At 44.0% G+C, this 17,998-nt stretch overlaps 1 protein-coding gene across 1 annotated transcript; it reads left to right on the top strand.

Annotated features, from left to right (window-relative positions):
• Positions 1-5,340: 5,340 nt before the first annotated feature.
• LOC145407999 (uncharacterized) lies at positions 5,341-15,160 on the top strand. The gene is made up of 3 exons (XM_080278802.1): positions 5,341-5,536; positions 8,785-9,782; positions 14,467-15,160. The coding sequence occupies exons 1-3, from the start codon at positions 5,491-5,493 to the stop codon at positions 14,521-14,523; spliced, it is 1,101 nt and encodes a 366-aa protein (XP_080134928.1). The 5' UTR covers positions 5,341-5,490; the 3' UTR covers positions 14,524-15,160.
• The last annotated feature ends 2,838 nt before the right edge of the window (positions 15,161-17,998 follow it).

The raw sequence follows: 17,998 nt of genomic DNA, 5'->3' as shown, positions 1-17,998 counted from the left end.
ACACACACACACACACACACACACACACACACACACACACACACACACAATTGATTAACACCTGTTCTTCAATTAGCTCCTCTTCCGTCTTGCTTTCCGCTACACATGTACTGTATATATGTAGATTATACTATGCCTGATAAAGGTATCTGAAATAATGAACTCTCTCCCTGCACAAATTTACAAGACAAAACAATTTTCATCGACTTCCCTGTGTACACCCCGCTGGCCATCACCCTATTTCTTCTGACATTCCTCATTTAACCATTCATAAATCCAGTAAAAAAAAAAAAAAACGCTTTCACTTCGATCGCTTTCTTCACGCATATTCAAATATTAATTTAGAACTAAACGAAAAAAAAAATCAACTATAAAATACCACCCCCATCAAGGCCAAGTACAGTATTATAAATATATGGACCGAGAAAAAAAATATACAGTATGATGAACAAGTAAGAACTTTGGATATTATTACGTAATGCGATTAGAAAGTATAAAGTTAATTCCATAATAACAATACAGTTAGCTTGAGTGCTTTACGCCCTAGTATTTCATATTTTTTCCCTGAATCAATCTTGTGTAAATTATCGATGAATACGTAAGTAAATACACATTCTCGTGCAACACAGAATTTGGCAATCTTGAGTGATGACAAAGCAGCCATTAAATTAACATAATGTAGGAAATTTATGAAACAGTGTTGTCCATTAACTTTATAATCAACTCATCTTCTAAAAGTGGCTGTTACACTGATTTCTTTGCCGTTTCTAGCCAGGTAGTAGAAAGGCCGCCAGTGGCTGTGATGTGCCGGTAATATCTCCCCTGGCATTACCGTCAAAATAACAGAATGGTTGAGTCAGCTGTTGCGGCCTGGACTGGCAGGTGGCTGCTGTAATGAAAGTTACCACATGTATTAATGACAGATTCACCCTTCATAGCCTCGTCATGGGCGGCCTGCACTACAGACCTACAAATAACACTACATCAGCACATGGAAAAAATTTTATAGGTTGTCTAAGACTTTGTACCTTGTTCCATTAAGCCTCTCTTGGTCAGAACAATTCTAGTACTTTATTCCAGCTAACGTCAGACAATACTGCTCCACTGCGAGATTGCGGGAGCCTGAGAGTGTTAATAATATTAATTACCGTTCACGGTCTCATGGTTGAGATACCTCTAGCATCCTATTTAACCTTATGCCAGACAATCTTATTCAACTAGGAGTGAGTCACAACTCTGCTAACACCAGCGCAGCGGCAATGGCGTCCCCGGGGAAAGCGAAAAGGTGGAGTAAACTCGTATTTAAGACGTCTTTGCGGTCGGCGCGTCCACTATAGATGAGTGGGTGTTGCCGCAGCTTTCATGATGAAGAAACTGTGCGTAGGGTGAAGAGAGGATGGCACAGGTGGTGGTTGTTGCGGGAATGATGGACACCAAGTTCATTATTCTACTGCTTAACAAAATGGATTTTTTTTTTTTACTGCATTCCAGGACGACAAGTATATTAGAGTGGTGTTTTTATCTTCATTTATTTATTTAATTTGCTACTATTCTTGTCCTTCAAGGGCAAGCTTCGACTCAATATAAACCTTGACAGCACACATCTCAACCCTCCTACAACGCCCATCTTCTCAAGGTGTACTGGCCCAAAACTGTGCCACCATTCCTGCCCATCCCGCCTACTCCTGTCTGAGGTTGTTAATAAAGGGTTTACATTCGGGGGCTGATTGGGGTTTATTGTTCACATAATACCGTTTAGGGTGGAGCAGCTGGTCGCACCAGCTTTAAATGTCTGAATTACGTAGACTAGCTTTGGGCTCATACGCTCTAGATGAGGCAATAGTGGAATGGATGATATATAGATAGGTTATTGATACACTTCTGTTATAACTGTCTTCCTGGCCCTTTTCCGAAAGACTACTACGGTGCGTGGTAAGTTGGGATTGGATCATATACTCCAGTGACCATCATCATCATCGTCATCAATATGATGATGATGATGATGATGATGATGATGATGATGATGATGATGATGATGATGATGATGATGATTATTATTGTTGTTGTTGTTGTTATCACCTGAAGTTTTATTTTCATCCCTGTCTGTCAGGTTTACTAATTAACTGTAAGGTTATCAACAGCATTTGTATGGCTATTCCAACTAACCCTAAGACAATTACACTGTAAAAGTCTGTCAATGATCAAGCAAGCAGAAGACTGCCATAAGACCAGTGAATAAGTTGATGAGATAAAACATAACTTTTAATCCTTTGACTATAGTCCTTTCATTTAACTTAGATTATCGTCCTTTTGCAGTTTCAAGTCACGTACCTCACTGGTAAAATATAGATAATGCAACGGCTCTACGCCCATTCTATAACACACCTTCAGGACATGTATCATATTCTATACTTTTTTTTTTTTTTTTCTATGAGGCGAAGATGCACTTGACAGGTTGGTGATGATTGGCTGAACGCACCGATGTCCGAATAACATTTACTACCCCAAATTTCCCCCTAAGATATATGCTGTTAATTAATTAATGCTAAAGAGTAAAGAGATTATGAAGTAATGTTGCATTCAGCCAATCATCACCAACCTGTCAAGTGCATCTTCGCCTCGGGAAAAAAAAAAAAAAAAAAAAAAAAAAACAGTATAGTGTTAACCAATTCGTCCAGCTCAGCACTCAAGAGGGAGAGACGACAACTTCAAGCCAAGCCAAAGTAAAACGAGTACAGTGAAGCTTTCCTATGGCTGCATAAAACGTGTAGTCAAATACCTACTGACGACAATATTAATGAGTGTACACTAACCCCCAGTATTATGTGTCTTCTGCTGAATAATATCGTCTGACGGGAGCAAGAGAGGAAATCATACTGTGAAAGGGTTGATGTAGGACTTTGTAACCTGTCAAGAGAAAAAAAAATCGTACTGTGAAAGAGTTGATCGAGAACTTTGTAACCCTTCAAGAATTAAAAAGAAAAATTGTACTGTGAAAGATTTGATGGAGAACTTTAATGCCTGTCAAGAAATTTAAAAAAAAAAAAAAAAAAAACAATGTACTGGGAAAGAGTTGATAGAGGACTTTGTAATCCGTCAAGAATTATGGAAAGAAAAAGGCACGGTACTGTGAATGGATTGATGGAGCGCTTTTTAAACCCTTTGGAGTTAGCCTTTAACCCCCCTCATTGTTAGACAGCAGCAGGAATAATAATAATAATAATACCGGAGTGAACGTCACCGTAGTGAAAGGGTGATTGCAGAGAGAAGGCCCACACACATAAAACAAGGGAAAGCTGTTACCGAATGAGCTGTGTGTGTGTGTGTGTGTGTGTGTGTGTGTGTGTGTGTGTGTGTGTGTGTGTGTGTGTGTGTGTGTGTGTGTGCCATTACAGAAATTGAAGTGCGTACAGAACGTGACAAAAGTTCGCCTAATATTTCATTTTTTCTGTTTCTCTTGCAATACTTCTGAGAAATGCTTGATATGATTCTGTCCATAAAGGATTCTCTTTGATACAATGCGTCAAGGAGGAAAGTGACGGACATGCCCAAAGTGTGATGCAGTCTAAGTGGAACAGATGGCGAACTTTTGATTCTTACTGTATGATCAGCACATTGAACCTGCTGTGGTTAGAGGGGCTGCAAAGAAGAAAAAGAGGGAGGAGGAGGAGGAGGAGGCTTACGATCTTATCATTAATTCTTCAATCCCATGATGTATTTTCATGTTATTCTTCCTATCTCCAGACGATTTTACTCAGCCTTTGAGAGATTTTTCGAACTGGAGGGGTTTGATATAGCCATCAATATCCCTGTCGCTACAAGACATCGCCCCTGCATCTGAATAAAATCGTCTGGTTTCATCATTTCACCTTAACCTGGCCCAGATTTCTTTTTTTCCTTCTTCTTTTTTTTTTTTTACATTTCACGAAGCTTAGTGGCTGATAAAGACAGTACCACAGCTCCTCTGTACATCCCCTCCACAGCACTTCTTCGTGACTAGCCACTTATTCTGGTGATAATCTCTTGTTATCAATCAACATTCATAAGACGCAGAGATGGAAATTTCAGGACAGGCAAAAATAGTAGCAAAAAAAAAATAATAATAATAATGTATTGAACGACCTAAACCTTTTTGCAATTGGGGATTTCTGTCAGCTGATTATAAAAAACCGTCTGACTTTAGGCCTGTATCGTAAGTGGTAGGCCTATATAAGACTTCGTGGCACCTCTTTCAATAACACGCAAGAGGATATTCAGGTGAAAGGTGCAGAACAAATAGCTATGGAAGAGGTGTTACGAATCTCCAAAGCCACTCATAAAACTACTCTTGAGTAGGAATAACAATTATGCAACTAATGGACTAACGATCAGTATTGCAAAAAAATGTTACAGGATGTTTGAAAATTATTACATGGTTGTAGAAAAACATCTGTGCAGTGGATGATGGGAGGTGTGGCACTGTGACAACGTGAGGCGTGACTCTGAAGTGTGTGTGTGTGTGTGTGAAATGTTGCAGTGTGAGATCAGGTAGTGTAAAGTGTTGTTGTGTGAGATGTTGCAGTGTCAGGTGTGGCTCCATGAAGTGTGGTAGTATGAAGTATGGTAGCGTGAGATGTAGTGTGAGATGAAGTATGGCAGTATGCGGTATGGCAATGTGACGTGTGTATGTAAGGTAGTGTGAGATGTGTTAATGTAAGGAATGATGGCGTCTCCTAGATAGTTGTGTTATTTTGACGCTCTGTAGACTATGTGGTTACTGAGGCAGGACAAATTATAGTACTGTACATTCTTACAAATGTTTCATCCTTTGCTTCAGAATAAAAGCAAAACTATAGTAACTTTTTAAAAGGTACATAAAGTCAGAAATATACGAGTATCATAACTGCCTTACTTAACACAGAATACTTACAGAGCAAAAGGCAGAATAGCTGTTCACTGAAGGCAAGAGCTGTTTACTGTAACCTGGGTATGTGCTCTGACACTGTTAACGCGGGATATAATCTTCCATTTAATTTTGGAACAAAAAGAAAATGTTCCTCTAATCATAATGAGACCGACAAACTCACATGAAGCACAAGTGTGGATGTACGAGTAGGCTATATCCCTGTGGTGTGCAGTCGAGAATTTCGAAGGCCCGTATGGTGATGATATGGATGTATGGCCCATTTCACTTTAATGTGCTCTCCTGTTTCTAATTATGGATTCTGCCCAGCCCATATATTGGCAGAAAGTGGACCAATAATGGTGATGATGATAAAGATGATAATTTTTTACAGAATACGCATGGAGACACACAAGATTCCCCTCTCTACGCCAGTTCCAGCCCACCCTCCTCCACCAATTCCACCGCCACATATTCCCCCTAATTCCTCTGACAATTCGTCGAAAAAGGCTGCTGTGGCGTCTTAGAAATCAAGGTGCTGTAGACAGCAGCGAAAGTGAGGGATCACTTTAGCAGACGGCGGTACCTTTCCCTCAGTGGTGGTTGTGATGGGGAGGAAGATGGACCGTCGCCTTCTGCTTTGTCTGGCGCTCGGTAAGTAAAGACAGCCTGACAGACGTATTCTAAGTGGCACTAGAGATTCCGTAACACCTCCCTCCTTTGCAATTTCTTTTGCATATGTAACACATCAAAATTCTCTCGTACGTTCCTGATGCAAGCAAAGGTCAGATTAAAACGATATAAGTAGCATACAAGAACATTTCAAGGTGTAATATGCTAAATGACTCCCAAATGAAGACGAGTCCCCAAATATGACACTTTCATTCATCATTTATTCTTGTTGCGGCAAGAATCTTTTCTTTCTTTCTTTTTTCTTTTTTCTTTTTTTTTTATACTTAGAGTCCAAATAGCGTAGAGGTTTGAGGTTTGTAAATATATATATATATATATATATATATATATATATATATATATATATATATATATATATATATATATATATATATATATATATATATATATATATATATATATATATATATATATATATATATATATATATATATATATATATGCAGCATAACCTCCCTGCTCGAAAAGTGCATAGTAAATACAATAATCTGGATATAGTAAGAATAAAATGTAAAATATAATGTATTATGGGATTAAAAAGGTTAAAATTTAAAGATTTATTACGTGAATAAATTTCTTCTGGAAGTACTAAGGCGGAACATGGCATAGTAAATTCTGATAGGGGTATTCTCATACTACACGTTACTGTACACCATTAATATACTAACCAGGTTTCATTAGCATCTATCTGTCCGTTCAGGTCTAGTACCAAATAATGGCTTCTTCACTTCCATGCTTTTACCTTAAATTGTAGCAGTCAGAGCTCCCCAAAATGGCCTCTCCACATCCAAACAACCACAAATTGCAACAATCAAAACTCCCCTCATATTACTTCTTCACTTCAGTGCTTACACTTCTATTCCGAATTGCTATACATTCAAGCTCTTTCTTTACTTCCACACTTACGCTTCTACCACAAATTGCAGCATGCAAAACTTCCTAATTTCCAAACTAACGCATCTACCAAAAACCGCAGCATTCAAAGCTCGTGTCGTTTTTTAATACTTTTCCTCACCTGGATTCCATTTCATCCATTTTAGGTCACTGCTGAAAAGATTGCCAACTAACCTGCAAACACTTTCATGTGTCATATAATAATCATGCAGTCTGATAACAGTTTAACTCCGTGGCTCCCATGTACCGTTACTTTTTCCCTTATCCTCCTCCTCCCCTTCCATCATCATTACTATCATAAAATCTCGCTTTACCATGAAAGCAGAGTTAATAGGATCCATAAGCAAAAGAGAGAAAAAAGAACAAACAGTTCTTATTCATATGCACGCCATTCAGGTCTTCAAAGTTCTTGACTTCGTTGTACAGGCTATACCTTCCTCATAATAACAGTTTCATTTCACGTATGAGGTAGAACCTTCCGTCAACTGTTAAATGAACAAAAGTGGTGACACGCTGGTATGATGGACGTCAGATTTGTGAAGTGGTAGATATGGGATGTGGTGTTGTGTATTGTAGCGGTTTGCAGATATCATCATCATTAGCATCCTATATTCTGAGTATAAGCTGAGAACTAACTGGTGTACAAAATTTCTAATGCCAACACAAAGCTGGTTACCCCAATTGCTGATTTTTTTCCCCTTAAGGATTACTGTTGAGGGTGACATCTTTGTGTGTGTGTGTGTGTGTGTGTGTGTGTGTGTGTGTGTGTGTGTGTGTGTGTGTGTGTGTGTGTGTGTGTGTGTGTGTGTGTGTGTGTGTGTGTGTGTGTGTGTGTGTGTGTGTCCGACTTTGGGCATAGGTTTCACAGCCTGCTCTCAAGGCCCGGTAGGCCTCGTATATACCATACACCTCTATATGTCACCACTTCGGCGCTAATACCCACCGTCCATATTGAATACATGTTAGGGCTGTCTCATACAGGACTGGTGTATTGGTATTAGAGGGGGTATTTTTACGACATGTCGGCGGGTCTTCTGGTAGATCAGTAAAGTCTGATTTTAGGAAATTCAAGTCCTTAAACTGTTCCCTGCGCCAGCCGGGATATGAACCTGGGTCCGGTAGGACTGCAGGCCACCTCTCTACTGACTGAGTCACCGCCGCCCTCCAAACACTGACCACTTTTTCTGTGTCACCGTAATTCTTAGGAGGCTTTCTGAACTTTAGCATCATCACATCCGTTGGCGGGAGACATCATTGCACAGTATACAATTTTCTTTACTTGATAAATGACAAGACCTGCACTTAAAAACATAAAAAAGGTGCCCCTTCTTGCCTGGTACAGTGGTAACCCTGGCTGTGCGGGAGGTTCGCGAGTACTACTCCTCGCCCAAGGGAGACCCAAGACTATGCATGGCAGGGACGTCTACCTCCCCGAGATGGGACGCCACACATCCCACCCGCATACCGATTAAAATTTACTGCCTTTGGTCCCGCGAGGCTCGGGTCCCAGCCCCTAACATGACACTCTCTGGTTGTAAAATATGAGCAAGCAGTGAAAGGATAAAGTACCAGTTGCTTGTTGATGAAAATGAAGCCTCTCCACATCCTGACCTGTGATTATTTTTATTATTATTTTATATTTTTTTCTGTGAATTATTGAAACATTTGAACCTGTGACTGTGGAGTCACTGCGATTATTAGTGAGAAATAGATTATGAAGATGATGATGGTGGTGGTGGTGGAAGTGTGGCGAGTTTAGAACATACTATTTTTATCTTCTCATTTCTCGACGATGGATATGTGGTGAGCGTGGCATATCACATATCACTGTGTAAGGATGGATATTTTTAACTCGGCCAAGGATGTTATGTTTTTGCCAGCGTTGGTTTGTTTGTCTGTTAGTAGGTTTACTTAAAAACTTATGAACGGATATTGTTGAAACTTTTTGGAGGGGTAGGGTATGGCGCAAGGAGCAAGCCATTAGATTTTGGTGATGATTCGGATCATCATCCGGATCCAGTATTTTTTTATTTGTCCACATAATATCTCCAAAAGTTCTCAATGAATTTCAATGAACTGTGGAAGGGTGGGCCATGGGCCAAGAAAGAATTGTTTAAATTTGGGGGCGGATCTGGATCCGGATCCTGCAATGGCAGAGGTATGCACTCTCTGAGCGCTTATTTTTTTTCTGTGAAATGTTTGGCAAAGGTATAGCAATATTAACACATCAACCTGTTTGCATTTTTCCTTCCGGGTGATGTGAGACACGTACAGTATATCATAACATACCATACTATTTTCTATATTTTCTTCAGGGTGGATGTGTGAAGCAGCGCGAGGATCAGTGTGGGCGTCGTACAGCTGGGGACACCAAGACGACGAACCATTGCCCCTGAGCCGCCCAAGCAATGGCAAGGAACCACAACTCTTGTATGCTGTTTGGGAGACACCTCCTCTACTACTAAAGGAGGGCATCACTTCTGAGGAGGCTGCATGGATACCCGGAAAGGAGCCGCTGGAGGCCATAAAAGAGAGCTACGCATCCGGTTCCAGGGAATTTGATAACAGTTTTGGTCGATCTTTTGATGAATTTTCCACCTCAGTGCTGGAAAACTTGTCGCTAAAATCAAGTCCCCCTCAATATATCGATACCCACACTTCAAAGCCTCCCACTGCTAGGCATCCCAGGCATTACCCAGCACTCATAGACTACACTCCACCTCGTAAGTTCTACCTGACAGGAGTCATTGAAGAGATTAAGCAAACAAGACCACAAACAGCACCGGATGTTAGAAAATATTACTTAGGCAGGGAGGCTGGATCTGACCCTACTCACAGAGCGCCACCCGCGGAAGAACTGAACGAGATACAAGTAAAGAACTCACACAGTGTTACTCTTACACCCACTTCCAGTCCCCAAACTCTGCCTCTCACGATGCAGACAGAAGAAGGTAGCGAGGAAACACGCACATCAAAAAATCACGAAACTGTAAGCACTGTAACGAAGAAACCTCAACACCAGCACAGACCTACACACCACCCTCCCACTAGCTACGGACATCCCCCACCCTATCCACCACTTCCACCTCACTATCCACCCTACCGCCGCCTTCACCGCCCCCACCACTATCCTCACCATAAGTACCACATCTCCCCAGTTCCCCTTAGAAAGTACTTCCTTAAGGCCTCCAACCCTACCCTCTCTTCATCGCTCCCGCCTGCCACCTCTCCTCCGGTCAGCATCACAACCTCTGATCCCAAAGAAGAAAAGACTGTAGCACCTGAACCTAAATCGCTTGAAGTTTATGAAAAGGTAAGACATGATCTGAGCTTTCATTTCTGTGGACATTAGTTAAATTTTATAAGTAAATGAAGTCTGACTTCCATTTGTGTGAACGTTCGCTGAAAATGACGTTTATTCAGAGATAAGACATTTTCCTAGCTTCCGTTTTTTTTTTTTTTTTAAGTTTGTGAAAAGGAAAGACATATTCTGCTGATTTCCATTTGTGTGCAAAATTTATGTTTATGAATATATTACCATTGTTTCCATTTGTTTCTTTTTCGTTGTGTGTGTGTGTGTGTGTGTGTGTGTGTGTGTGTGTGTGTGTGTGTGTGAGTGAGTGGTTTTACGGCTATTAATGTCACCAGAGATAGCTCTACCTTGTGTGACTGTGCTTTTGTATGGATCCGGATCTACGAGTATTTACAGTTTGTCTCCATTGCCCGACATCGCATCCTGTTGGGGGAAGGGAAGAAAAAAAAAATATCCCCCTACTCAGTGCCTACCCCTTCCCCCACGACACATCGCCAGCCCTGTTATATTTTCCTAGTTTATATCTCCACCTTATTTTTGGTCTCCGTCTCACACTTCCTAGTCTGTCTCTTACCATGCATTCGTTCAATACGACTAAGTAACTTCCTATAACGTACGCGCATTGAAATACTTCGTCCTAAGAGCAACAACAACCCTCCGAGCGAGAAAGTATATAAAGTATTAATGTAACTGAAATTTCACGCACAATAGTTTTAACCCTTCTTTGTAAGAGACGCTCTCACGGTTCGTATGACTGCTGTTAAGGTTGGGGAGCACTTAGGCCCTTAAAGGAATATAAACTTGTGCAGTTTGAAGAATGCAGCATATTAGTAATCATAGATTTCAGTTTATTATTGTTATGCTGGTCCGAATTGGGTTTACCTGGGTTCTTCTAAACAGGAAGGAAAACACAAAACACACTTATGGTACACTTTAATAGTATTGGTCCCAGTCGTTCTGGCCGCAAAAAGTTTGGCCGTAACAGCCTTAAGTGTCAAACAGGTTAGGCCATAACGGCCTAAAGTGTCAAACAGGTTAGGTTAGGTTAGAACTTGGAGGCACAGGGGGGGGGGGGTGTTGAAAGTTTCCAAGTCTCCCATGACTGGGCCTTTGGGAACCATGAGGGGTTCGTCGGAGACACTGGCAGTTCTTATGACACTGAGGTGGGGGAGGGGGAACGATTTCCGGGGGGATGAGGCAACTCGTGCTGAAGGGCTGCTCCATTTGCAGGGAGAACAGCAATGGGTGCTGGGCAGGGGCCCCCAGCGGCACACCCAGGCTTGATGGTGGGGCTTGATTTTTTTTTTTTTTTTTAATGGCCTGTGTAACTATGTGCAGGCTGGCCGTGGGGTTGTGGGTCTCGAACCGGAGGCGTTGGTAATGGCAGTTGATAGTGGTCCCCAGTTTTTGTAACAAGGTCAACCCAAGCTAGCCGTCAAAAGTCGTACACCTCGAGTCAAAGACGACAAAGGGGTGGTCAGTGTAGACTGATGGATCTGGGGTGGTTACCTTGAAGGGAGGAGTTTTACTTCTCAGGGCCAGTGGTTCGTCCCCTGTCCCGATCAGGTCGGTGAATGAGGCTTGAAGGTTTTCAAAAATTGCCTGCTTTTCCCCGTAAAACCACATGTATAGGCAGGAACGCGTAGCATCCATGTCCACTACGAGCCTCACAGGGACTCCGTGAAGCCTAATCTACATGTAGATAGGTGTCTTAAACTTGGTGCTAGTTGCCCCTGCCAGGACCAGAGCCACTGGGGGAAGTCCTAAAAATTCCAGCCCAGCTTCAGAGGGCTCAGTTTCATCCACTTCATCATCTACGTAGTTGTTAGCTGACTCCGTGATGACCTCTTCCTCGGGATCCAGTCCTGTTGTCTCCCCGGGTGTCATTGTCTCCCCGGGTGTTGTTGTTGACAACACGATACTCAATGGGATGAGGCTTTTGTGTTGAGGTTCGGCAGTTGGACCGCAGTGCCGAGCTTTAATATGCTCCCGCATATCGTGCAGGGTGCAGGAATCATTGCAGGCCCTGAATTCCTCTGGGTCAATCAGGATATGGCTGTCCTGCCGTGTCTGTTTTCCTTGTGGAGAAGGAGAGACTGGGATAGGATGGGCGGTTTTGCCTCCGCCAGTCCTTTGTCTTCTGGCTTGATTGGACGGGGACACGGCACACAGCCCCAATCTGCTTGTTTTTGCTTGCATGTACCACCAGTAGTTGCTGGACTGTAATGATGTCCTGGTCGATTCCTTGAGTGTCGCGGTTCGTGAAGTGTTCCCGGACGATGCCAGGTAGGATCCGTACGAGGTGCACGAATTTGCGCTGATTCCGTTGTTCCTCTGTTAAAATGGGCATAAGTGGACATGGTGAATTTTCTCAAGTACGCCAGTGTAGCATCTAGATCTCCCTTGAATTTTACATTGTTTAATTGTGAGAATGTTGTAATGGGTGCATAAAAGCCCGCGTTGCCTTGAGCCAAAGCGGGGATCCTCTCTTTGGCTCAGTGGTAAAGTGCGCGCATATGAGGCGCGAGGGCCTGAGTTCAAATCCTGGCCAGACCAGTGGTTAAACTGTTAAGTTTCACTTTCGTTATTACACTGGTTGGCAGCGGTGTGGGATGTGAGGCGGGGCATGGTTGGCAATTTGATGTTGGTCCTTGGTTAGCTGACAGCGTCCCTGATCCAGGAGATGGGCTGTTTTGGTGTGGTCCACAGCCTCCCTATGGTGGCCTCCGATGCTTATGCTACCTTGTGTGTTCGATATTCACCAAATTAATCACCAAGGGAAGAAAAGAAGGATGTAAGGGGGTGTATAAAAGCACGCACTGCTATAGAGGCAAAATGGGGATCCTCTCTATGCCTCAGTGGTGACGTGTGCGCGTATCAAGCGTGAGGGTCCGAGACTAAATCTCGGCTAGACCAGTGATTAATTTGTTAAGTTCCATTTCAGTTAGCACACTGTGACAACCTAATCGAAGGAAGGTTGGACGGCGTCACTGCTCTAGTGAAGTGTGCCTATGTTAAGGTCACACTGATTTTCCTTGCTACCAAGGCAACCAACTTGTATAGATGAGGCAGCAATACCGCGATTTTCTGTACGTCCTCTTCGTAAACCAAGTCCAACATAAGTCTGACCATTTCCAGGTAAGTCGTAATGTCATAGAGTTCTGGGTCATACTTGGGTATGGCGATGTGGGACCTTTGAGCCACCATCGTGACGCCTGTGCTATCATGTACCGTACCTAGTGTGAAAAGAGCTCTGCTTTGCCTTTCCTCCGTATGTACAGTAGAACTGCTGCTAGCTACCATTGTTATGCTGGACCAAACTGGGTTTATCTGGGTTCTTCTAAAGAGGAAAGAATACAGAAAACACACTTATGGTACACTCTAATAGTACAGAGTGGACACAAACTCCTAGTGGCAGGATTACAGGTTTTTTACGACTCTTTCACTCTGACTATAATACTATTACAATAAGGTCTGGAACATGCTGAGACATACAGATAAGGTAACTGAAATGGTCAATCAGGGATATGTGTCTTACTAGGGGACCTGAAGGGACCACTATTCCATGTGTCTCTAGGGACTGCCACCAAGTCTATACACCAGAATAAGGGGGGAGATCCGGGAGGTGAGTTTACATCTGTATGACTGGGTGTCGTTCGATGTGTATTTTAAGGCAAGAGGCCAAAAGGGAGAGACTACTACTCTAGTTCCAAAGGTGGGGAACGAGACATCTAGTTCTTCCTATGGACCTGAAGGGTACAGACGTTAGTGAGTGTTGTTTCCAAAGGTGGCTATCCGAGATGTTTGAAGGGACCTGATGTAATCGGGACAGCAAGGTGGTTTATTGTTGTCGCCGGGATCTTCTTTCCAGGTGTAGGGGGAAGGGGACTGAGGGGACATGTAAGAGGGAACACAAGGGGTGGGATCACACTGGGGGTCGTGGTATCTGGCAGCGGCTGGTCTTGGTCAGGAATATGTCGTGGCTTCCAGTGTTGAACTGCGTCAAGCGAGCTCAGCAGTGGAGAAGGGACGTAATGGTTGATCTGGAGGTGAACTGCGTCAAGCCATTTCAGTAGGTGAGGGGGAACGTCGTAGCCACTCTGGAGCCGAACCATGTCAAGCCAGTTCAGTAGCTGAGGAAGGACATCGTGGCCCTTCTGGAAGAACTGCGTTGAGCCAGTTTAATAGGGATGTCACGTAGATCTTGGCTCAGGATACATCGTGGCCATTCAGGAGCAGAACTGCAGCGAGCCAGTTCGGGTGAGATGTCACGTCAAATCAACATCTGGCCAGAGATGCATCAGGCCTTTCCTGGAGTACCACCTTGAGCCAGTGCTCAACTGATGAACACCAGCCGTTTGCAGTTCTTGGGGCCCTGGCTGCTACGGTGGTTGGGTTGCGGCTCGAGGCGAGAGGGGCACCCAGTTGCGGCGTGGGCGTGGTCTCTAGGCCCTTCTTGCTCTGACGCTTGCATGGCAGCTATTTGGTGGTGGAGAGAAGCTGCCTTCCATCCCTGAGACGGTCTTCTGTGCTGGTAGCTGGAGCAGGGACTGAGTTAGGTAGCCTCATCCCGGGCATTTCAACTACTACTACTACTACTACTGCTATTATTATTATTATTATTATTATTGTTGTTGTTGTTGTTGTCGTGTATGTAGGTGCTAAAGTTAGCTTTTCTTTTCAGATTCGTCAGCCGCGCTTGGTTTCAACAGCCTGGGTTTCAACAAGTTTCCTAGGTTAACATAAGGAGTGTTGCTCACCACACATCCATGGTTCTGATAAAATATGCTTCAATCTTCTGACAAATATTTTTTTATGATTCAGGTATATTTATGATACTTTACAATTTCATCTTTACGATCTCTGTTAACCACTTGTGTATGATTTTATTTTATTTTATTTTTTGTGCTTCAACCAGATAATTCTAAGCTTCTCATGAGAACTGCATACTCTCCCCTAAGTATAATCGTCTGGAAATAGCAAGAATAAAACAAACGGCGTCAACGTATGACTGAGGCATGTGTCACTTGCACTAGTAACTGTATTTTGTAAAATACCTGTTAGTATTGTTGTATGATTAAGTTTGTGTATATCTGTACAAATTTTGAACCTTTATGCAACCGAAAGGACTTTTTTTTTTTTTTTTTGTATAATACTTTGAGTTTTGTTAGTCTGTTGTTAATAATTTTGCTTCCTTGCGCTGAATGTTAGCTCCATTTTCGTATGTCTAACATCAATGCCAAAGATTTCTTCTTCTTCTTTTTTTAAAATCTGTTCTTGTTTAAAGCCTAATTAATGAACATATGTAACTGAGAAATATTTTGTACTCGTGGACTGATGTGTACAGCTGTCACCCATGATGGCTGTTTCTGTATAATAGCCTGAATGAAGTGTGTGTGTGTGTGTGTGTGTGTGTGTGTGTGTGTGTGTGTGTGTGTGTGTGTGTGTGTGTGTGTGTTTTAGCAATAAATGTGTTTACTGTCTTGGTATTTCGTTCATGGACAATTCCCCTTCATTCTGTAAATTTCTGTCCATCTATCTATAGCCAGACGCCATAATCTCATAAGGGGTACCCGTTTGTATTTGAGTTCATTGTTCTACGGGGACCCGCGGAGGGGCATTAACCTTTCACCAACCCACTTGTTGACAAGTAGGGGGCACGTATGTGTTGGTTATATGGTTACCACCCAACGTTGTACATGGTTTCCTGGCTTACCGGAAACCATTAGTATTGTCACTTTGTGTAAAGGCACCTGAAAAGGAAAGATGAGGAGTAAAATGCGGCAGAAGATGGGAGAAATAGAGAGGAGGGCCTACACGGAAAAAGAATGATAAGGGTGAAGGAAGAAGGCAACACTATGCCAAATGAGTGGATGATGGTCGCCACCACCAACCACCTTCTCCAACTATGCCTAATATTATTGAAGACCATAATCATTAAGTTTCATCAATGTCTAAGTCCATTCAATATCGTACAGTTTGGAAACAGTTTATAAGTTGCACGCTAGGCCAAATGATTAACGTGTGTCTGCCTCTGTGCAATCGACTCTGAATTACATTCTGGTGTCGTCCATAGCTGGCTTCATTACATTTTATTGGTACTGCTTCTGAATTTGTTTAAAACGAGTCTGAAGAGGTAAGAGTCTATATACATTTAAACTGACAATATCCAGTGTCTTATGTCTGACTGCCCACTGAGGACGCAAACCGTGGGAAAGGTATGACAGTCTCAGCAGATGACGCCACAGGTGCAGAGAAAGGGGTAGAGACCCTATCTATCTATCTATAGCCGAGAAGGACGACACACTCCCAATTTACTCATCCACACTGTAATGCTGTGTTTTTAAGGCGACTTCTCGTCGTAAAAACACGAGCACTGGAACGGGGTCCTTTGGCTAGACCGGATGTAATGCACTAACAAAGGAACAGGGCATAAAAAGAGACAGTACACCGAATCACATCTATTGCTTAAATTCTATCCCTTACAGTGCTACATACACAATATTTGATACACAATAACACAGAGATACAATAATACACTTATAATTGGATCCAATCTATTTTTGCACAGGGCACAGGGCAGTCAGGGATATGGGTTACTGTTATTGAGGAGAGATATCACTTCACTGCGATGGTCAATCGAGAACATTTGTCGTGTCACTGGTGGATAATAATAAACGGGGGAGTTTCACTTGTATTCACTGTGATCGGGAGTCTGTGGGGGATATGATACTATAATAAAGGTAGGGTGCGTGTGGCGACATCCGACACCGTCACCTAGTCGCAGGGGAGCACTTCACTAACCTTTCGGCTCACTCACACACCTACCTTCGACTCCACAGAAAACTCTCCGCTTCCTTTCTGAGAGGGGGAAACTGAACTGTTTAATGTTCAAGCACGACTTACTCCGATATCACTGTTTAACATAACTTTTATTTGTCACTGCCACTGTGCATTGGATCACTGTCACTGTATTAGGGGTCACTGTCACTATCACTGTTCTACCCGTGTTTCTTGGGTAGTTGGGACACTAGTACTTACTGTCAGGGAGGCTCCCTTGTTTAGGGCCTCGACCTGAGGGGCGGCTCCTTCCTAGGGCCGCGCTGGTGGGGTGCAGGGAGGCCTCGTAGTCTGGGGGCCTCGACCTGATCGGGGGCCCTCGGGACTAGGACCGAACAGGCGGAGGATTCGGGCCTGCTTCTTCTTCTGCCGGGGCGTGAGAGAGCCTAGGTCGCCGTCGTCGGGGACCGTGGTGGAAGGCCTGGGCGTCCGGGGTCTGCAGGTGCTCAGGGGGAGAGGCGCCGTCAGGGCTGGGCTGCGGCAGCAACTCCTGCAGGGCTCCAACAGTGCTAAGGAGCGTCCGGGTGTGGGCGGTAACTCCGCAATCGGGCCTTGCCACCACTCTAATGCCTCCGCTTGGCCAAGAAGCCTGGATGGCGACGAAGGGCTCCCCGGAGGGAAAGAGGCTTGAGGGAGACTCACGCTCTTCGTGGTTCCCTGAGTGTGTTCATTGGGCTGAGGTGGGGCTCCACTTCCCCTAGTATGGACTTTGGCTGGTGCCGTGAACTTGTCCGGCTTGCGAGGGACACCAGTAGGGTGATTGGGGTCGCCCTTTCGCCGAGGCAAGCGGCCGTCAGCGTGGTGTTCCTCCCGCAGTAGGGAACAAGCCGGAGTGAGGGGCACGAGGGCCGCACTCTCTCCAATACGGACAGATCCTACCGTCAGGGAATTCTCCACCCTGGTACGTGCCCCAGTCGTAACTGAGTGTCTGCCCGTACGGGAATCGACTAACGGAGAAACGGGATCACCCGTCTGCTCTGGCGAGAGGCCGGCCCCGAGTCGCCGCTTCCGTAATTGGGTAGCGCTACACGTACGGTAGCAAGGTCTCTCTACCCTGGACCGTATTCTGGCCGTAGCCAAAGTACAACTGGAGAGGGATGCACACAGGCAACTCTCTCTCCTCAGCGTGTTAAGGCCGGAGCCTGGGGTCACCTTCCCCTTTACACACTTTGTCAGGCCGTAGCCTGTGTCTATTTCTCTTTTAAGGCCGTAGCCTTGGGCCTCTTCCTGCCCTTGGGCCTCTTCCTGCCCTAGAGGGTGTAGCAAGACCGTCAAGACGGTGTTACTTGGGACTGACCTCTTTTCAGTCCCACCCCTGGTCTGACGGTCACTACCCCGCCCGCACAGTAGTTCAGGTTGTCTGAACGCCTGGGGTT

Source organism: Coenobita brevimanus, chromosome 75 (genome assembly GCF_032717465.1).
Source record: "Coenobita brevimanus isolate Jiangsu-jjx chromosome 75, ASM3271746v2, whole genome shotgun sequence".
NCBI classification, from domain to species: Eukaryota; Metazoa; Arthropoda; class Malacostraca; order Decapoda; family Coenobitidae; genus Coenobita; species Coenobita brevimanus.
This window is presented reverse-complemented; position numbering and strand designations above follow the sequence as displayed.

Coding starts and splice junctions, on each gene's coding strand:
- LOC145407999 (XM_080278802.1), top strand. CDS start 5,491: ATGGGGAGGAAGATGGACCGTCGCCTTCTGCTTTGTCTGGCGCTCG. Junction 5,537..8,784: donor TCTGCTTTGTCTGGCGCTCG/GTAAGTAAAGAC, acceptor TATTTTCTTCAG/GGTGGATGTGTGAAGCAGCG. Junction 9,783..14,466: donor CGCTTGAAGTTTATGAAAAG/GTAAGACATGAT, acceptor TTTTCTTTTCAG/ATTCGTCAGCCGCGCTTGGT.